This window comes from Vidua macroura, chromosome Z (genome assembly GCF_024509145.1).
Source record: "Vidua macroura isolate BioBank_ID:100142 chromosome Z, ASM2450914v1, whole genome shotgun sequence".
NCBI lineage: Eukaryota > Metazoa > Chordata > Aves > Passeriformes > Viduidae > Vidua > Vidua macroura.
The window spans coordinates 24,765,439-24,788,099 of NC_071611.1; the positions used below are offsets into that span (position 1 = coordinate 24,765,439).

Below are 22,661 nucleotides of genomic sequence, written 5' to 3' on the forward strand. Positions count from 1 at the left end.
TAACTGCCCCACCTCTAACAGATGGCAACAGAACACACACTCCCAGCCACATCCTGCGTTTGCAACCTAAGACACCCAGGATGTGGCAAAAAAGAGGTGTTGAGGGGTCTCTGATTAACAGCTACAGTGACATGCCATAGATCCAGCTTGTGCCCAACATTGCAACAAAACTCCTTTGCTTTCTAAAGCATCTCTGGGCCCATAAGCATTGCCCATATCCTTCATTCAGCAAGCAGTTTTTGACCAATGCCTGCTCTTGTAGTCACTATTCATCTTCCACAGATGTGACTAGTCTGCACTAGCATGTACCATCCTCTTTTGTGATATGTGTACCTTCTTTGACACTGTCTCCCACAGCACACTCCTGGAAAAGCTGGCAGCCCACAGCTTGGGCTAAGAACTGGCTGGATGGCTGGGCCCAGAGAGCAGTGGTGAATGGTGCTGCATCCACTTGTGCTCTAGTGGTGTCCCACAGGGATCAGTGTTGGGGCCCAATTCTGTTTAGTATTTTTATTGATGATCTTGATGAGGGGATCGAGTCTACCATGACCAAATTTGCAGATTATACCAAGCTGGAAGTAAGTGTCAATCAGTTGGAGGGCACTGCAGAAGGACCTGGACAGGCTGGATTGATGGCCAGAAGCTAACAATATGAGGTTTAACAAGACCAAGATCTGGGTCTTGCACTTTGGCCACAACCTCCAGGCTGGAGACAGAATGGCTGGACAGTGGCCAGGCAGAAAGGGGCCTGGGGGTGCTGGTGACAACAACTGAACATGAGCCAGCAGTGCCCAGGTGGCCAAGAAGGCAAATGGCATCCTGGCCTGTACCAGCAATGGTGTGGCCAGCAGGAGCAGGACAGGGATTGTCCTCCTGGACTCAGGACTGGTGAGGCTGCACCTCAAATCCTGTGTCCAGTTCTGGGCCCCTCAATTTAGGAAGGATATTGAGGTGCTGGAGTATGTCCAGAGAAGGTCAGTAAGGCTGCGGAAAGGTCTGGAGCTCAAGCCCTGTGTGGAGCAGCTGAGGGAGCTGAGGTTGTTTAGCCTGGAGAAGAGGAGGCTCAGGAGTGAGCTGATCCCTCTCTACAACTCCCTGAAGAGAGGGTGTAGTCAGGTGGGAGCTGGGCTCTTTTCCCAGGCATCCAGTGACAGGGCAAGAGGACATAGTCCTAAACTGCATCAGGAGAGGTTTAGGTTGGATATTAAAAGGCATTTCTTCACAGAAAGGGTGATTGGGCATTGGAATTCCCAGGGAGCTGGTGGGGTCGCTGTCCCCAGAGGTGTTAAAAAAAAAGACTGGATGTGGCACATAGTGCCATTGTCTAGTGGACAAAGTGGTATTAGGTCATCGTTGGACTTGTTAATCTCAAAGCCTATTTCTCAAATATTTTCCAGCCTAGTTAGTTCTGTGATTCTGTGATTCAGATTCAGCCCAAAACTACCAGAAGCTGCATAATGCTGACTGCCCTCATGATAGCGGGAGATTTGCTGGTTTTTTGACTGCTATGTTCAACATCATTTCCACCAGATACAAAATACAGAAGAAAACTACAGAACTAATTCAGCAGGCACTGTAGTCTGCACAAGCATTTTTTGCTGGTCCTCATGGATCATTACCACCTGCTTTTCTGCGCTTCAACAATTCCTGCATTACCAGCCCCAGTATGAATTGCTGGCAAGGTGGAGGTTGACTGTGCATCTGATGCCAGCTTCACTGCCAAAACAATTGCATGTCATGATTTGCACATCATACTGCAGATTGGTCCATCACCTATGCTTGTGAATCACACAGAAAAGATAATTGATATATCCTGTATTATGCCCTAATACAAACAAAGCTAAACATACATAACAATGCCTATATGCACTAGAGTTGCATTGTCTGTACCTGTTAAGGTCCAGGAAATAATTTTGATTGAGCTTTTACAAACCTCATGTTATTTTATCTCTGCTCACCTCTGTTACTTCCCTAACAGCTGAAGGTAAACTGAACCACCAAGCCAATTAAATACTGAATATGAACCCTCCTTGAGAGTGCAAGTCAGTATACCCAGACAGAGTTTACAGTTTCCAAAGATGAAATTATACCAGGAGTTACCCTGTGTAAGGATCAGAACAGGCTTGAAAATTTCTTTGCCCAGATCACTTAAGGGAGGAATTGTCGTGATTTGCAATATTAAGATATACTGAAAGCTGAATTTTGTCCTGTGCTTGTCTTTAGGGCTCTAACTCTAAGGTTATTTCTGTCCCTGGGGCATTTTCAATTTGGAATGGGTAGAATGGACTTGAGTTCATCAGAAAGGTTTAAGAGTAGTACAACTCAGTACTATGCAATTGCTAGCTGAGTTCAGTGACAACTCTGATTTCCATAGGGACACTGATGAAGAGTAGGTGGTACAGTTTTCTACCACATTCAGCATCTAAAGTTACTTTTGAATTAATAATTTGTCACTAATGTTTGACCTATACTTTATTCTCCATGGTATTATTGTGAGTCACTGTCACAAGTTCAGGTTGTCAGCAATACAGCAGTAGCTTCTCTTCTACAGTTGAAAAGCCTTTTCCTCATTTCAACAGTTCCAATCATTAAATTTCTGAAAAGGTAAATTTAACTCTACTCTCCACAGATGTGCTCAAATATTCAAATATACTTTGCAGGGCCGAATTGTAGTTTGTACATAAACCGACCCAGGAACCTCAGCAAAAGTGGATGCTGTTTAGAGGACCACATCTTGCATCCATCTAAATCAGTGGTGCAACTCCCTTTTGTAACTGTTGACTCCAGCTTCCTGAGGAGGCAGGGGAAGAGAGGACACTTGCTAACCTGTGTCCCAGGCTGTCTTCCATCTGTATCAACAGCACAGTGATGACTGCTCAGGTCAGAAATCCCCTCATACCAGACGACCTTCACCCAAAGCTAACAAGTGTCATCATCCTATCGTTTAAGGGTGACCAGAGAACCCTGGGATGGGCAGGCAAGCAGCTGGGACAGACCACTTAGGGAAGGAACAGGTGCTTGACACCAGCACTGTGTGTAGGACACAACATATTACCCGTTCTGAAAGCATCTTGTAACCTTATCTTGGCAAGATCAGGTGTTACCATAAATAGGGCCCATCTGTGCAAGGCTTCTGGCAACATTTATTTGAGCTGCAAGGGTATAAATATGTAATTTTCTTCTTGTGAATAATGGATAATGACCTTCAGTGTTTTGTTGGAACTGTTCTGCCAGTAACACTCAAGGGAGGAAGAGTTACATATTCGTTTGTCTCAGGAGCAGCATATTTGGTGTCTGCCATGGGTTTGAATTGGGATGCTGCTTTTTTTCTCTTAAGAGCAGCCAAATTCTTTATCAACATACCAAGCAGGCTTTGTGCTTGTATTGGCCTCTGTTTCTTTTGGCTAATATTGTTGAAGGGTCTCTCCCAGACTTAGGAAAACATGGAAGAGCTGTTAACACTGTTTGGCATGTACAAGTCTGGCAATGCTGTACCACGCACACTACCACAGTCAGGTACTATTTCGGCTGCTCATCACAGCTCAGTGACTATGCAAGCCAATGTACTACTGCTTATAGCAATGGGAGATTTCCTCCTGCCTTTAGCAATAAAAACTCCAGAATAAGTAAGGAAATTACTTAAAAACTTGCAAGAAGAAAGATGCACTACTGTGATTTAGAAATATACTGACAAGGGAGAAACTGCAATAGCTTTAATCGTAATCACAGCTGTAGTCAAACGAAAACAGGATGTGAAGGAACATTTCTAGGAGAGGTGTTCCAAAAATATGAGCTAGTGTTACTACTAAAAAAGATTTTGGTCTGTCCCCTCCAGGAAGTATTTAGCCAGTCCTATTCACATACAGACAGGTCTAGACAGCTGTCTGAAACAGGACAGCAAGAACCAGAAATGCTTCAAGAAGCTTGAGCATCCTAGTGAGAAAGTGCTCATTGACTGAGTTGTGAGCTTGCATCAAACATCAAGTACCAGGGAACAGGGCTGGATGAACTCAGAGCTTTTTGTGTTTGTAGAGCACAAAGCTGGTTTTTTATATGTATATATATATATACACATCCACACTCTTCCCTTAGCATCAGAGTTCACATTTAAGCAGCAGCAGATCAAAAGAAGCTGTATGACTTCCCTGCCCCTCCTCTTTTTAAATGTGGACAGTTGCATCACAGCAGGTGACAGTGAACACAGCAGAGCACACATGGCTGCAGGCATCTGGACACAAAGGTTTTTGACTACTTAGGGCCCAGTTTCACTCGTAGGTGCTGCTTCAAACTTCTTTTTTAAGAGTAATTCAGCAAGCAGTTAAAAAACAGGTTCTGTATGCAACATGATTTATGCAAATAATCAAGTCTTAGAGTTCCTGGGGTGGGAAGGAGAAAAGCAGGTAAGTTAAGCCAAGTTAGTTGACATTCTGTTGATTTTTCATGTTGTTGCATTCAGTACAGAGCTACTGTATGCGTCTTCCTGGGGAAGATGAGCATATGCCTGAACAGCACTGGTCTCTGAATTAGCCTGTCTCACAACTTGTCTTACTGTTGACCTTGCTCAAAGCTAGCAGGTAGGAGAGAGCACCAAAGAGGAGAGTACCTTCTTCCCCTCCCTTAAGCTTCATTTGCTAATACATGTTTTGAGCGTCTTGAGATTCAGCTGTACCCATGGTCCTCAAACCTCAGGGTGCCCAAGCATGTGGTACTCCAAGCAGCTTGCACAACTGAGATGTGGCTGCGGGGCAGAGACATGGCTAGCCTCCTTGGAGAAGGAGAACAAATAAATGTGAGATGATACACAGGAGAAACTTGAAGGGAATCACAGGCGAGATGAAAAAGGAAGCAGCAATGAGGATTGCTGGAAAATTCAGGAGGGTGCAGATACATTAATAGAACATGTAAGGATTTGCTAGGTGTGAAAACAGTTTGGCTAGACAAAACATTAGAAACTGGTTGCTGTTGAGACCATGGTGAAAGCTATGGTGGGGAGGAACAGGACAGTAGCTACTGGACCATGGAGAAATACTTAGCTGGGGCCTAAAGGGAAGAAAGTCCCTAGGGTGCAGTTGGTCCAATTGGTCAGTGTCAAAAGTGGCATCTCACTCAGGGTGATACCAAGGGAACAGATAAATGAGAGGGCTTGGCTTTGGTTTATGTCACAAATAATCTGGATCCTCTGCTGCAGGTCTTGGGTTTGATGTCCTTCATCTGGCTCCATGAATCTGATTTGCTGCCTGCAAAGCATTTTGCAAAGAAATCCCCTTTTTCCAAGGGCAGAGAGGGATATGGGAGGAGACTAAGGAAAAGGCTGAGAAAGGTTGTATCTACTGGTTTAAGTTTATGCTTTAAACTGTGGTCAGAAGATTCCAACCCACGTGCCTGGAGTAAAACAAAGATGCAACCTATAATAATATTCATTAGCAGGCTACTCAGAGCTCACAGGAAGGTTTTCTTTTCTTCTATTGCTGTAATAGTTAAGTCAAAATAAATGGGAAGGAGGGGTAGTTGTGGGGGAAGTGAAGTCCTGTGCTGTCAGACAGCAGGGACACAGCAGCTGGCAGCTTGCTGAAGCTCAATTAGCATTAGCAGCCTGGTGTATCTACCAGCAGGCTGAGGGAGGGAGGGTGGAGGTGCTCACAGAAACAGACTCCTTGTGCTGCCAAGAGGCCAACAATAACCAAGGAGAAATGTGTAAAATTGTAGTGTAATCAAGATCCCAAGAGCTGACCTGTAAAGAGAACCTCATACAGGAATTTGGATGCAGGAGTAATCACAAAACCTTAGGAGCTACAGCCCATGTCCTGAAACTGAAGAACCGAAACAGTGGTCAGGGAAGGGACACTACATTCTCTTGTGTCTCAATTAGGAGTGACTATGACCTCTTCAAAACCACCAGTTTTAAGGAAATTGTTCTTAAGAGTGTTCTTAAGGCCTTCTATCCTTCCTAATGGCTCCCTAACTTCTCCTGGTAATCAGAAAGCATTTAGACCAAGAAAGAGGAAAAAGAAAAATTCAGAAGACTTTTCTCAAAAGTTTTCCAGGAAACTCCACTACTAGACAAGTCAAAAAATCATCCACGTATCTGGCTGGAGACAGCACTCTCTTATTGTTCTATGGGATAAACTACGGGAGCTGCTGACAAGACGGGGGTCAAGGACCTTCGTATCAGGTTTCCTGGACATGAAAAAGCAATCAGACTCTGTGTGTGTTTGCTGGGAATTCTAAGAAAGGTGTCTGGTGTATTTAATGTATGCTTTCCTACCCTTAAAACAAGTTCACAGGTCTGCAGCATGTTCTCACTGGATTTACAGTGGGTTTGTGGTGTGAGTTTTATCACTGCAAAACTACACAGATGCACATTAAAACTTGAAATGCTTATTTAGACCCTGTGGTAAAGCACAGTGAGACAACAGTGTTGCTGTTGCCTTAAGAAACTGCAATTAGAGCAGGGCTGTTGCTCAGGTCTCCCTGTTTTAAAGGACCTTGTCCCACTATGCATTCCAAAAAGTTGCTGGCTGCAGCTAACAAGATTCAGTGGAATGTATGAAGGGATGGATGCTGATGCATCACAACCACAATCACTGCACTATGATTCTTTCCTCCCTTGCCATTTCCTTGTGCTCTTGTGAATAGCTACATTGTTTTACTGATCTGAAGAATGGGGCATGGGACCATGAAGGGAATTAGGTCAAAAACCTCACAAAACAGTGCCCAGAATATAAAAGGAAAGTGCACTGCAGTATGAGGCTCCTCGGTGTGTGCCGAGGTGATTGCACGTTTCACTAGTGACTAGAAATTGAGCAAAGCAGAACCAGTAAATGCAGAAATTTCTAACATCCTTACAGTAAAGACACATCTGAATGCATGTTCAAGTGCTAACTCACTAGGCTGAAACTCTTTATAGTTTAAAAAACAGCCTAGAGTTAGGCTTCCTACCCTCCTACTCCATACACAGAAGCCTCAATTTTCCAAATGGGTTGGGAAAAAAAAAAAAACAATCAATATATGTTAATCCTCTTAGTGTCTGCAGTTCAGAATAGCAAAGGCATTCTTTCCTGTGAGAAACCCTTACTGAAACAACTTGTGTTTAAAATTCTTCCCTTTTCTTTTTTTCTTTCCACTCTCTAGACCTTTCATCACAGGCAAGCTACTCCTTATGCCTTTGTTTCTTTGTGTTGTCTCTATCCCATCTCTTGCCTGGCTGATGGTAGAAAGAAAACACAGCATATACAGGATGAAGATTTCTAAACCACATTTGCTTTACTTCAGGAAACAGAGAAAATGGGATGCTTTATTTGCATACAGCAGTCACACCTGCAGCATGATTGAAGTGAAATATTAATAATGGGAAGCACTTCAGTTCACTGACAGAGGAGTGCATACCACTGCATTCCAAGTTCCAGTACTAAGCAGATGCTTTAGCTAGCTTCCTAGCTTCCATTTCCTGCTTAGCCTGTTCTCTCATCTCTCTCTCTCTCTCAATGAGAAGTATTTGTAGTTCTTCCCACTTCTTGAGGTTCTGCTCATATTTTGCAATGTCTTCCACTTCACATTCAGGCAGTTTCTCCTTGACAAGTTGGGTGGTTAGTGTTAACAGACTTTCAGATTCAACCTTGCCAAGTGAATGCAGTTTGGAGTACAGCTCCTGTCAGAAAGAGATTTGGTAGGAGTTTCAAGGAGAAAGTCAGTCAATCACAAAACAATCAGACACAAGCAACCAACATATCACTGAATAATTATTAGTGGTGGTAGTAGTAGTAGTAGTATTGCTGCTGCTGCTGCTATACAGGCCAGGTTATTATCACACATTCCACTACAATGTAGTAGTTGCTACCATTTCTTGAAATGCTAACCTCTAGAGTATTTGTCTTTATAGCAACAAAACGGAACCAATGAAATTTCATTGTTGTTAACTATTCAAATTCTCTTATTTTTCCAAGTTCAGTTATCTGGTATTAGCAAAGATCAGGTGACCAGTCAACCACAATAAATATTATTTGGTTTTGTCTTGCCTTAAAACCAACTGCATGATTTCATCCACGCTGCCTGCATCAGCATCCCTCCCAACAGGTCCATGTCACTTCAAATGTTCTCCTTCTAACTGCATACTAAGCAACTCCCATAATTTTTCTTCCCAACTTACTGTGTCTGAGGTGTGACTACACTTACACAGATTATACAACACTGTTAAAGCAAGTGATATTTTTTCAGGGATATTCTACACTGAAACAGAGCAAAGCCTTACAAAGGAACTCCAGTTTTCTTCCTTAAGCTTTACTTATATAGATTTCCTGCAGCATAAAATGTTAATACACTTAAGATGCTGAATCATCTAGTGATACTATTTCTGGCTTTCTGTGATCTTTAGCCTGATGGCTCTTTAACATTCTGATTAATTGCCTTGAATGTGCAGATACACAACCACAGAGATTATACAGGACTGGAAAATTCTTTATCCCTTGTTCACTCATTAGGTGAAAACACACTTTTCCAACTCTTCTCTTAAATAAAACATTTTACCCAGCCCAGCACTTACAAAAATGTTTAAAGTAAGTATGTGTTCTAATAAAAGGTACATCCATATTTTCTTCATTTGAATGAAACTTGTTGTGCATTGCAGTACAATGGAACGAAGATGTGTGGATCATTCTCCTCCAAACAAAATGGCAGTTTTAGAGCCATGCAGATATCCAGACTTCCAGTACTTTATATACTATGCAGCTGATCCACAGTGTTCCTCTTACCCAAGCTCAGGCTGGCAATAATCTGCAAATGCATATCCCCATAGCTCCTACCTGGAGGCTCTGCCTTGTTTTTAGGCAGGAAACTATCATGTCCCCTCTGAGGCCTCTCCACTTCTCTCTCCCTCAGCCAACACAATTGCAGGCTTTGTTGTGTTTTAGCTCAGAGGTTTGAACTGGACAGACAGGAGATTAAAGATTCTTTAAAATGCTACACAGGAAGGTCTGAGTGGCTTGCATATTTGGTTCTGTCCCTTTTTTGATTTTATGATAAAGAATGAAGACTAAGCCAATGTCTTCAAAGCTAATGGACTAAAACCAAACTCAATAAACTATTTAGGTATTTTAGTCTCAGTAGGTACACAAGGCATCAGTGAAAAAAATGAAGAGACAGTACAGCTTGGGTTTGGGGAACAAATTTGACAACTATGTTCATAGATTAGATGTGAAACTATTTTAAATCATTCACACTCTTCCTATTAAACTCTACCAAGGATGTGCTGAAAAGGGGCTGAACTTAAACATAGGAAATTGAACTACAGAAAGGCAATAAACTGTAAACTATCAGGTCTTGTCTCCTATGCCATTACTGATATCTCTGCTATCCTGGGATACTTCCTGCTCTTCTCTTATACATTAATAATACTGATTTAGGAAAGCAGGCTGTATGTCCCACAGGCACCAAAAGAGCACATTCTTAAATGGTTAAATAATGATTTTTATAAGCAGTCTCCATGGCTCTGCATGCAGACAAGTTAGGGAAGAAGGTGCATTGCTTTTGGAGAAGGTTTTCCCAGCATTTATGTGATAAAATGTTTTCTGGCTACTGATCATTGACACAGATGGAAAGAATTGCCCGAAAAACACTATAGCGAGCAGTGAGCCTCAGCATACAGATCTGAAAACAGGTAATTATAACACAAATGAGTGTCAGAGTCTAGATTACAGCTCTAACAGATTTTTCTGGAAAGAGACAAATGCCCTCAGGTCCTCTTTTTTTTAGTGGAAGCAAAGCCAAGTATCCATATCTGTTAGACTTCCATGCCTTTTTCAGGTACTTTACAAATGGTTGTTCTGAAGGTTGTTATGAGACACAGAGACCATTCCATTGAGTACCACGGAGGAGCATGTGTATATCTGGAGCAAACCCATATGCTTTTGCCTGCATTCTGAGGCATATGACTTGTGAAGCAGAACTGGGAGAGCAGGAGGCAGAAGTAATTGGATTTGAGCTCAAGGAAAAAGACTGGGACATCCTGGCTAATTAATGCTGGCTGGACAAAGGGCTGGACAAAGTGCAAGTGAATTTTTCTCAGTGCCAGAGGTGCAAACCCTCTGCTGCGGTTACACAGAAGGGGCAGATGATCTGTGCTGAGGCAGCAGCTGGGAATGCACACATCACCAGGTTGACTCAGCTGCCACCTTCCCTCATCTTGAAGGATTTCTGGTGCACTGTGAACTACACCTGTAAGTGTCCCAGGACACAACTGAGAAGAGCCACTATGGCTGGCCTAATGGATTTGAGAGAAGAATCTAGGAACTCCTTCAGGCTTAGTTGAAATGGCATTCTAACTCACAAGCTCCTTTTCTCATTCACACAACCAGAAATTTTGGCTTATTACTGCATAGATGTCACGTGGTGGCTATGTCTTTCAAATATTCACACTTTCCTGTTCAGATTTTAAACCCTGGGACTAGATTTTTGGCCAAAGGTCACTCACTGCCACACCAGGGAATGCCTGAATTGGGATTAATTATGGAATTTGTGGAAAGGTTGAGCTGAGAAGAAAACTAGGTTCTTGGCACTAGTCCCCAACTTGATACTCAGACCTCATTTTGGGCATTCTGCATTATTTCCTTCAAGGCTAGACAATGGATAGACAATAAGAGATACACAAAAAATTTCTCACTCCCTCCTTCAAAGGACACTTGTGTTTACCTAATTCACTGAAATTCATCAAGGCATTAATTACCACATGCTGAGCACCCACTGATTCCCAAACACTTCAATTAAAAAGTTTTAACTGCCTATAACACAAGTTTAGTATCTAAATATTAGTAGCAAAGTTATGTAAGTAAAAATTAAAGCAAAGAAAAGTGTGTGTGTGAACTGAAACCATAAGATGCTAATCTTTTAACTTCTGAAATTTCTTTGTAACAGTCTGTATCCAGCACAACTGTCCAAGGTCACACCCATCTAGCAGAAACGATGGAAACTGATGGGTTATGGAAAGAGCACTGCTCATGGAACTGTAAGCCATGTAAGGTTCAACCTGAAGTACTTGATTTTTACCACAGCACAAAACGAAGTTGATAAAGTAAAATTAGCTCATTTAGCTAATTTTGAGGTGATCAAATAAAATCAGATGATCAAATTAAATGCACTTATTATATAGATGTGCCCTAATGAACAGCCTTCTGTGTTTCTTAATGTTATCATCAGTGTGATGTTAACAATCTAAATATAAAAGGAAGTTGATATGAACCTGATTTAATTCTCCAGTCTGAAAGTACAAGATACAACATTCCTACATAATTATAATGTACACAAATGGACAATAAATTCAGGGTAGTCTCACACCCATTACGATTTCTTTTAATGAGCATGAGCCCACACAAGGTCAGATAATGGGTCTCTAAAGACATACCACTTTTGCAAACAGGACTGGAGTTATCATTTTTATGTATGAAATGTGAAGATAAAATTTCAGCAGACAGACAAAAGACAAGTAGCCTTGAGCATTTATGTCTTTATAGGCTGCCGCTTCCTGTTTGGAGAAGTGAAATGTAAGGTGACATTAGTTTCAAAAATGCCAAACAGAACTCCTGATGCACTGAAAGGGTGTCAGTCTACCAGCCATAGTACAGTAAGTCAGCATCTGTATTTTCTGGTATGCCTCACAGAGATCTACCACAGCTTAGAATATTTAGAGAAATTAAGCTGTCTTACCTTGAATCGGCTGTAGTACTCAGGTACTTTAGACTGCTCTGTTTCTTCTGACTCTGTAGATTGTGACTTCTGCTCTAATTTCTTGGCTTCTTCAGCAGATTCTGGATCAGGTTTGGCTTCAAGGACAGACTGCAAAATGGTCTCTAAGGCATCAATCTGAACAATCACATTTGTCATGGTTAGAATCAAGAGTTTGGGAATACAATCTAAGTAACACAACCATCATGGACCTATGGTACCAGAGACATACACGCCTGTTTCAGCACCAGGATGTTCATCTACAACCCAGAGCAAGATGAGGAAATCCTGAATTTGTCTAGGGTTTGTAAGCAGCAAAAAATCACAATTGTATTAAGCTGAATTCTTCAGACCTTAAGTAAGAAAGATATGTCCAAAACCATACACCTGAAGAGGTAACGCAAAATGGTGGAAGTCGCAGATGTGACCGGTCTTGGACTGTCCAGTATCATACTGAAAAGCTTCAGAAAATAGAGCAATAGGTAGGAGTACCTGCTGAGCAGTGCCCCAGACTTCTGCTTGTCAGGGGAGACTGCAAGTTTAGTAGTGACATGAGCAAAAGGGAGGCTCCCATCATCAGGGACACCTTCAGGAAAAAGTACCAAGAAGAGAAGGAGAGAGCTCAGTAATGTTTCTATGCTCCAGCCCATGTGGTAGTGACATACTAAGTTACTCCTAAGCTGTCTGATTCCAGGATCAGCCTGATTCACCACAACACTCCTAAGCCCCAAATCCCTTAGGTAGTGCTGACCTCATAAATGGACCGAATCTAGCCATCCTCCCTGTAGGGCAGTACAAACATTCTAGAAATCACTCTGTTGGATTTTTGGACCAGTACCACTCAGGACATCATGTGAGGGCACAGAACACATACAATTATTCATAAGAGTAAGAAGATATGACAGTTCATCCTCACTGCTAAGAAATATGTCTCTTGAGTGGTTTCAAAAACTTGAGAAACAAAGGTGACTTCCCATCCCTACAGACACGTGTTCCCTGTGACACAAATGCAGGTGTCTCTAAGGTGGGCAAGGCTTAGAAAACTTACTTAAATGGTCTGTGGCAGCAGCACACACTCACTGCCAAGAACATGCCAGTAGACATCATCACTGGCTCATAAATTTAAGCACTGATTCTGTTCTAAACATTACTTCTCCTGTCTTGTAAAGGCCTCTGAAGTTTGCAGGGCATCTTTTCCTTAACAAGGCACAGAATTCACAGGTTTTACTGAAGTCTGTTTTATATTAAATTCCCCTTGTTCAGTGGATTATAGCCTTTATACTTACAGCCTCTTTACAGATTTTGATGTCCTCTGACAATGAAGCCACATTCTCCATCACTTTCAAGGCTCTATTCAAATATCCAGGTGTCCACATCAGTGGCATTAGATGGTATACAGCTCTTAATCCTTCCGTCAACTCCACCTTCCCTGTGATAAAAACACACTTTACTGTTAAGTGTTTCAATATCTGAATCGTAATGGAACCTGTACAGGTTGGCTCTGGTTTCTAGCAGTAACAGCAAGTGTCTGGGCTTTGGTGGTAAAAACACCACACTTCTACAAATTTTTTCTGATACAATTTCCATTGCTCTAATTTTATTAATGTGCCTCTTTTTTGCTCAACTTCATCTAATTATGTGCATGTTTCTGGTACCTCCTCATTCCCCCTCACCCAGAAATTTTGCTCAGATGGAAATCAAAGTGGCCAGGTTTTCTGGTTGTCTGGCTTTGTAACAGCAGCTTGTAGAAGGATGCCTGAAGATCTCAGACAAATCTCTCCTTAGCTTTCAGCTGACTATGGAGCATGTGTGCACTAAATCTGATTCTCCAGATTTACCTCTGTGGCCTCTAGGGTTTACTCACTCATAACATCACAAGTTATGGCTAAGTGCTCAGCTTACTACCCCTGTTTCTGCTGAGGCTTCCTAAGAGAAAATATGGGACACCTGCCAAAAAGGAAATTCTGGTTCTTGATATAAGACAATCTGTGCAACAAGGTGTTTATTGATTTTAGCAGGACCTGTACTGCACCATTTGCAATGTGGCTTTTCTTCTGACAGTAATTACTTGAGATGATGAAACTCCTGCATAATAGAGGAGACACACATCGCATTGTAATAGATGCAATTTACAATGATTGCCACTCTTGGGCTTTGATTTTGTTATTGTCAGTGTAACAGATAATACCTCTTCAAGTGTAGCTTACAGGAGTTGTGTCCAAGCTCCCAGTTCAATCTGCACTCTGGCTATAATACAAAACTAGGAGAGACACCCTCTTTACATGGAAGAGAACAGTTTAGGAAAAGCAAGGTAGTAAGTGTACAGACAAAGTCTATGGACCATGGCTAAATTAAAATAGCTGAGGTGCTTGAAGCCACTCTGTGCCTGTAGACATTTTTTTCCCTCTCAAGAGGTCAGTTCCATTAGTGTTGGCAAGACTTTGGAATATGTGACATAACAGTAAATAGCTTTTGATCCACTGAAATTCAATGTCATGGAACAAACACTATTGCTCTGAGACAAGAGTGAAGTGCATTTCTGAAATTCAGCCACTACTCTACCAATCTAGATGACATTTAAAACTCTCCAAACTGAATACCAACTGGACAGTAAAGTCCCTGTTTGTAACAATATCTCCAGTGGATTATAAACTACAGCACTATGAAAAATCCTGTTTTCACATTTATCCCTCTTCTTGACTGAAAGTTAGCTTTTTGTTTTACAGTCATGACAAATACAAATCAGCATCCTAACTCTGCCACCACACATCATATTTTGAGGTGACATTTGAAGAAAAAATTCACTTTTTATTACCGTCAATAATGCAGTAATGAAACAAAAATTTACAATAAATTGTTGATTACTTACTTTCTAATAAATAACTGTAGAGAAGAACAAAACCTATCTGTATCATATTCCACTGAAGAGTCAGAAGAAATTATAGAATTTTTCCCTTCCCTTCAATTCTGAATATACTGTAACTTCTCTTTAATACTATATAGCACTGCTATCTGCTGTTTACAACCCCAACATTCACTTTACAGTGACTAGTAAAAGTTCTAAACATAGTGTTTTCCAGGGTGTGTTCTCCCATCTCATAAGGTTTAAAGTTTATTTTAAGATACTCATTAACCAGAAAAGACTCTGTTGTCCATAACCTTATAATGTGTGTCATAGAAATCTGTACTTAAATTGTTGGTCAACCAACAAGCCAATCCCACTGTTATTTAGAATATCTTCTCTCTTTCAACATCTAACCCAAACATGCAGGGAGCCCGAAAACTTGTTCTGAAGCTGTCCGATGAATCAAATTCAAATCAGTTCTACCCTTCAGGCCTACAAAACAGGTTCACTCGTAACTCTGAAATTGTCTTTCCACTATTTCTTTTTTTCCTTTGCCTTCTCCTTGATTATATTTTAATAAAACAAAGATGCCAATTTAATTCAGTCACTGAAGACAAGAGGGGAAAGCTGACAATGAGGGAGGTAAAACTTACCAAGGAATGCATAGCCATAGAGCTGGGAACTAAAACCCACAGTGTTACTTTGCTTTAGACCCGTAAGCAATAGCGAAGCTCCAATATTTTTCTCTTCTTCCCACTGTAAATAAATGTATCAACTAATTAAGTGTTCCTTTATCAAACACAAATACAAAATGGCAGCAAAGACAGCATGCATGGCTTTCACCACATCTTAGCAATAAAGTAAAGAATTATTAAACATGCCCAGTGTTCAGGTACAGTATATCTGTCCTGAGGAACAGTAAGAATTGTACTGAGAAACAACTCTCTTTGCAGAAGACTAAAATGTGAGTGATTGAAATTTTTGAGGAAGTTCTTCTTCCTATGTTTACCCTTACGTCTTAACCAAACACAGAAAACTGGTTCTGGGCATTACGAGGCGTTGAATGGTACTTTGAATGGTGTATACAAATAAAAATATAATTTAATTGCTGTCTTTGGATGGGATTACTTCAAAATGCATATTAAATAAGTCACAGCTACATAAATAAGCTTGCCTTAAACATGTCTTATGTTAACACCACCTTTGCTTGCACATTCAGTTTTCACGAAACACTACAAATACTGACAAATGCTCATCTCCACAGTACGGATATACAAACATGGACAAACACAATGGAAAAATGAGATTTTCATCCCTTTGCTTTTCACATACAAGAGACTAAGCATACTTTATTTCTAGGGAATGAAAAGAATATCCAAAATGGTAAATGCGCTTTTCTCTTCTTTGGTGAAAACTCAAATTACAACCCAATTTGGTAAAACCTGAAGGCACCTGTAAAATGCATTTTGGAAGATGCTTCATGTAACACAGATGGAGGCGTCAAGCATTTGCTATATAGATGACAACATGCTATTGAAGGCTTGAGCCAAACTACATTAAAAATAGTTTCCTACAGAGATCATGGCTGAGCCCTTTACTGACTGAGCCCTTTCTGCAAAGGTAGAATAATGTCACTTCCAAGACCCTAAACTGTCATTCTGGCTTTAACTAAGGAAGCTGTAAATAATAAACCCGTAATCCTTGGAGTTAGGAGAAACGTAACAAAATTAATTCCAAAACAGATATGCGGTAAGAAGCAAAAGACCCAAAACCAATTGGGATACTAAAACACCTAGTAAAAATACTTTATAATTCTGCAACATGACCATTATCAAGCTCTAATGGTGAGCAATACTCAGCTTAATGGGGTCCCATACAATAGGTGACATTGTTTTTGGTGGCAATTGATAGAGTCTGCTTTGAACTGAAGTAGCAATTCACGTCCTTCAAACGGCCATACATTACATCTGAAAATCCCTACACACCCTCCCTTCCAGAGAAAGGAGCAAAGGGGGCAACAAGTGATTTGATGGTTTTCGTACTTGGTTGTTTCTTTTTTCCTTTCTTTCTTTCTTCTGCAGTTGCAAAAATAATGAGAAAATGGAGCATTTTTTTCCCCAGGGAAACTTAGGGGATATAAAATATGTTCATCATTGAATGTCTAATTGACTGCATCACAACACTTGGAAGCAGAGGCTCTGTGTATCTTTGAGTGTGGTCAGCTTACCGTATGTTCAGACTTCGTTGCCAGGTACTGGTATAAAACATAGAGCGAAAGAAGCTGTGTTGATAATTCATCAAAACTTTCTTGGAGCATGATCTCTGTAACTACTGACATAGCCTCTATGGAGGAAAACGATACTTAATCAGCATAGCTTCCAATACATATCTTCCTTTTGCACCCATTCATGTTCAGTGATGTTTTATTGCTGCAGTATGCTTTGAAAGAGTTAAACAGAAAGTAAAACACTTCTTGCAACTAGAATACACCTACAGAATTACTCTTACTCCTTTGAGTTGCTCAAACACACTGCAAGAAGGAAGAATGGGTTGAATAGCATGAAACTACAGCCAAGGAGTTCTTAAAATCATCTTAGCTCTACACATTTCAGTTGGCTCTTCTTTCCTCAGCTCTTCAATCATTAAAAAAAAATTACAAAATTATTTCTTTGTTCTTGTGTTTTGATTACAAACAAGAGAAGACTGGCTTAACTTCATTAGCCTTAGGGTGACAGGAGTACAAAGGATGAGAAGAGTTGTCACAGTGGTTTATTCAGCAAACATGCTCTAGAGGAGCTCTAAATGTAGTTCCAGTGACACTCCCTGTCAGGAAGGACAGTTTGGAAAAAGGCCTTCAGTTTTACACAGAAAAGAAATATGGATAAAATAAGAGGGAATTCAAAGCTAGAGGGGGTGTGTCCCAAAGTAAAAAAAATACATGTATTAATTTACTGTTTAGCAAAATCTTTCAGTTCCTTTCCATTATCTGTTTTATAAGAGCTTTATGCAAAGGAAACCTTACTGCAAGTTTACAGTACTAGAAAACCTGAAACGAAATTAAAATCAGTCATTAAAATTAGTATCTGTCATCAAACATGAGAGGACTCATCCAAACACTTGAACAGTCAATAATGAAAGGTACAGAAAGCCTACACAAATAGTTTATATATGTAGCTTTTTGAACAGCTAAATATGTATGGGAGATGAATATCAACACACATTTTGATTCTGGTAACACTCTAATTAATTGTCATTAATAAGTTCTATCATATCATTACCACATATGTCAGACTGAAGAAGATGGTTTACACTTGCAAGAGGATTAATAACAGTAGAAACTGTGAATCATGCAAGTTTCAAAACTATAAAACAAATAAAATCCCAACAAAAACGAGAGAAAAACATGCAGAAAATCCTTCAAGGGAAGGTGAAGTTGTGTTTTATGATGAATTCAGAAAAAATATGGCTACAAAATTTTAGTCTAAAAAAAGCTCTGTAAACATAAGAGCATATAACTAAGGGTGCAGTATTGGTATGTGTTTTCTTACCTGCATATTTCTTCTGCTTTATAAAGCAATCCAACAAAATATTGAATGTAAAATTATCTGGAAAAATTCCATACTGAACCTGAAGAAAAGAAGGAAAAGAAGTTGTGTGCAAGTGTGCTGTTCAAGTCTTCCCAAGCGCAGTGCTGCAGATAACAGAAAGAGCAGAACCACGACACTGCACACTGATGCAATATACAGTCAAGCAACACGAGAGATTAACATGGCTCCTGTGATGTAGGCCCTCCAACTTCTGATGCAATGGATTTGTTTTAGTATTTTATCTGAGCCTTTCAGACAAGGAATGGCACTGCCTATCACGTTATTATGCCTCTCCTGCAATTAACATGTTTTGGACACCAACACTATTTAAAACCAAAAAGCTTCCCGAGAAAAGAGAGAACTTAAAAGCTGTAAAAATGCTATCGCTAAAATTCAAGTGGAATAGTAATTTGACAAAGAAATCTGAACTTTAAACTACGGTCTACAGGACCTGGCTGCAACAGGAATCCCTGTCAAGCCACACTTGAATCAAAAGCTGATCAAATATATTTGTGTCTATTTTTTGGTAAAACTTACCTTGTTTTGTATTGTGTATAAGGCTTTATCTTGAGCGCTGTATTTTAAGCACTGTCTGATCCAGCTGTGAATGGTCCAGTCTCTTAAGTACCAGGAATTTGGGCTATGCCGAAACCTAAAGATGAAAAAAAGTTCTGGTGACAATATGACTCTGCTACCACAGAAACAAATTCTGTAATCAACCCAACTATGAGTTTCAAAACCTAACCATTCGTGAACTCAGATATAAATTTCTCCATGTTTGACTTGGCAGTCAATCATCGCTCTCTAAAGAGCTACAGATAGCCCTTTCAAGTAAGAGAAACAAAACTTTGACACATTAATAGTATGTACAAAGGGGAACCTGACCTTTTTAAAAATGCATAATATTTAAACTTCTCACTTCCCTGAAAGCCTACTGCTTTTTTAATTGAAAAAAAAAGAACACCAAAAAATAACAGATTGGTATATTTATGAAGGCCAACCGAGACTGGTGTAAATACTGTAGTATTTTTTGACCTTGTCCTTCTGATTGTGTAAGATTACACTGTATAACATTTTGATGTATAATGTTGCTGTGCTTGTCAAAGAGCTACAACTGATGATGTCAGCAAGTATCAGAATGACACCAAAATATAACTGCATCTGAAACTTTGGAGCTTGTGTAATCTGGTGTCTCTCACCCTTTCTAAATCATGTCTCACTTCACCAGTTAAGAATTCCTTATGCCTCAGCACAGGACATCCCTGGGCTGCTGCATGCTCCATTTGCCTTAGAAATACTTCATCAGTGAGGCATACCTTATGCATGGGGAAACTGCTGGAAAGCCTTTCCTTGCTGCTCTGCACCAGTTTAATCTATTCTGAGACACCTCATGCCATAACTTCAGCAGTCTTCCAAGGCAAACCACTCCAGTGCTCAACCAATTTGTAAAATTAAATACTTTTAATTTCATTTAATCCTTAATCAGACACATGCATTTTGCTCTATATTTGAACAAATGGTAACAAAAAGCACATGGAACTTTAGTTTTGGCAAACATTCAAGCATCAGTTAAAAGTTCAGTGGTAGGAACTGCTGCCTTGGTCCTGAGCTGAATTTCATACCCCCATCTGAAGAGATGCATGCAGTCTTTCTCAACTCAAACGAAAACTGATCTCAGTCCCCAGCACAGAAGTGACTGCCACTTTCTGTAAAGAACACCAATGACTGAGCTGAGCTCATGTGCAGATGCTTGCAGCCCCAAGCCAAGCTGCAGCACCATTTAGAGGCAGGGTAGACTCTTCCATCTGAGTGAGCATGCTTTCCAGAACGTTTATCAGATTAATGTGGCCACCAACCCTCTTTCCCCCTCAGTAAATTTCTTGTCGATCACTGAAGGCTACACACATGACCAAGCTTGGAAAAGTACTGCAGCTAGAGAGCTTTCAGAACGAAGAAGACAGCCATGCCAAAAGTGGATCTAAACAACTTCAGAGTCTAAATGTAAGTGTTTGTAAGTGGCATAGAAACCTCCCCATTAAATTAGAATTTACTAGCAAAAGAAAAGCATGCTTTGAATATTAAATTACAAGCATGCATTCTGGTGCTGTAATTGCCTTCCATTTACTTCTCTCTGGAGTTCAAATACTGAGTAGCAAGAATGTAATTTGCTTTCACTAAAGTCCAGTGTCATGGACAAATGCTTTCAGTTACAGGAATTTGGATTTAATCATACTTTGGTGAAAAAATTATCTAATTGCTACAGACTCTTTCACCAGCCATTTAAGAAGGGTCCAGCTGGAACACCAGCACCCAGCAATAATGCTGCCAACATATTTTAAAGTTTCATTAAATGCTTAATATTGTTTCACAAGTGGAAAACAACAGACCTTTCTTTCAAAAGGCGTGATGCTGATGCTCTCAAATAGTTAGGCTTTCTATTGATGCAATCTTTGCAAATGAAAAGCAAGTATTCAAAAAACAACAACAGAAAACCCAACCAGCTGTTTTTAATGCATTTGAATTTTTAACTTTTTTCACAGCTCTGTTTATTCTCTTGAGTACACCACAGTGAGAGAGAGCATTCTAATACTCCCTGCACCCTGGGATTGGTAAAGCTTACTGTAATGGAATCTTCTAGGTTTCAAAGTAAAACTGGATTTCGACAGTTAAAGGCCTAACAGGGACACAATGCAGCCTAGAAAGAGAATAAAGCCAATCCTCAATCAACACTCATTGCAGAAATCAATATGCACAAAATCCAGAGGCATGTTATAAAACCTTGTAAAAAATCTGCACATCAGCTTTTATAGGGCTGGGACTGATTTTTGCATGTGTATATGTGTGTGTATGACAACCACAGGTTTTTTCAGATATAATTACTGTATGTATGTTACTATAAAGATTTTTATACTGATCTTTATGCTCAAATCAAGAGTCGTGGCTAACTGGCGAGGTTCCAGATGATTGGAAGCTGGCCAATGTGACACCTGTTTACAAAAAAGGTAGGAAGGAGGATCCTGGTAATTACAGGCCAGTTAGCCTGACCTCAGTACCAGGTAAGATAATGGAACAGTTCATACTGAGTGCTATCACACAGCACTTACAGGATGGCCAGGATATCAGACCCAGCCAGCATGGGTTTATGAAGGGTAGATCATGTCTGACCAACCTGGTCTCCTTTTATGACCAGGTGACTTGCCTGGTGGATGCAGGAAAGACTGTGGATATTGTCTGGACTTCAGCAAGGCCTTTGACACTGTCTCCCACAGCACACTCCTGGAAAAGCTGGCAGCCCACGGCCTGGACAGGAGCACTCTTCGCTGGGTTAGGAACTGGCTGGATGGCCGGGCCCAGAGGGTGGTGGTGAACGGTGCTGCATCCAGCTGGGGCCAGTCACCAGTGGTGCTCCTCAGGGCTCTGTGCTGGGACCAGTTCTATTTAATATTTTTATAGACGACATGGATGAGGGCATTGAGTCCTTCATTAGTAAATTTGCAGACAACACTAAGCTGGGAGTTTGTGTTGATCTATTGCAAGGAAGGAGGGCTCTGCAGAGAGACTTAGATCGGTTGGATGGATGGGCAGAGTCCAACAGCATGAAGTTTAATAAGTCTAAGTGCCGAGTTCTACATTTTGGCCACAAAAATCCCCTACAATGTTACAAGCTGGGGACAGTGTGGCTGGACAGTGTTCAGGCAGAAAGGGACCTGGGGGTGCTGGTCGACAGCCGGTTGAATATGAGCCAGAAATGTGCCTTGGTGGCCAAGAAAGCCAGTGGCATCCTGGCCTGCATTAAGAATTGTGTGACCAGCAGGAGCAGGGAGGTCATTCTGCCCCTGTACTCGGTGCTGGGGAGACTGCATCGTGAGTGCTGTGTCCAGTTCTGGGCCCCTTGGTTTAAGAAGGATGTTGAGATGCTTGAGCGTGTCCAGAGGAGGCAACGAGGCTGGTGAGGGGCTTGGAACACAAGCCCTGTGAGCAACGTTTGAAGGAGCCTGGAGAAGAGGAGACTCAGAGGTGACCTTATTGCTCTCTACAACTTCCTGAAGGGAGGTTGTAGACAGGTGGGGGTCGGTCTCTTCCATCGGGCAGCAGCTGACAGAACAAGAGGACACAGTCTCAAGCTACATCAGTGAAGGTATAGGTTGGATATTAGGAAAAAAATTTTCACTGAAAGAATAATAAAGTAGTGGAATTGTCTTCCCAGGGAGGTGGTAGAATCACCATCTCTGGATGTGTTTAAAAAAAGACTGGACATGGCACTTAGTGCTATGCTATAGTCTAGTTGAGGTGTTAGGGCATAGGTTGGACTTGATCTTAGAGGTCTCTTTCAACCTCATTATTCTGTGAAATCAGGTCCTGCCTGCCCTAGGTGCTATGCAAATAAAAAGCCAAGTTCTTCTCAACAAAGTAATTTTCTAGTTAATTCTAACAATTAATTACAAGTCAGTTGCATGGGAATGAAGAGGGGGCCTGGTGCATGAATGCAATATATATGCATGTAGAAGACCCCTCAA

General features: G+C 40.8%; 1 protein-coding gene across 3 annotated transcripts in view; it reads right to left on the reverse strand.

The window, feature by feature from the left end:
• Positions 1–7,238: 7,238 nt before the first annotated feature.
• The window catches only part of MRPS27 (mitochondrial ribosomal protein S27), a 43,658-nt gene continuing 28,235 nt past the window's right edge, over positions 7,239–22,661 (reverse strand). For 2 of the 3 annotated variants that reach the window (XM_054003109.1, XM_054003108.1), the window contains 7 exons: positions 18,682–18,796; positions 18,106–18,184; positions 16,785–16,900; positions 15,211–15,313; positions 12,999–13,141; positions 11,695–11,850; positions 7,239–7,648 (listed from right to left, as the gene is read on the reverse strand). In XM_054003109.1, coding sequence (XP_053859084.1) covers positions 7,409–7,648; positions 11,695–11,850; positions 12,999–13,141; positions 15,211–15,313; positions 16,785–16,900; positions 18,106–18,184; positions 18,682–18,796 — 952 coding nt within the window. In that variant the 3' untranslated portion in view covers positions 7,239–7,408. Of the gene's footprint in view, positions 7,649–8,798; positions 8,921–11,694; positions 11,851–12,998; positions 13,142–15,210; positions 15,314–16,784; positions 16,901–18,105; positions 18,185–18,681; positions 18,797–22,661 lie in introns of all 3 variants that reach the window. The other variant, XR_008441235.1, reaches the window with a different exon arrangement.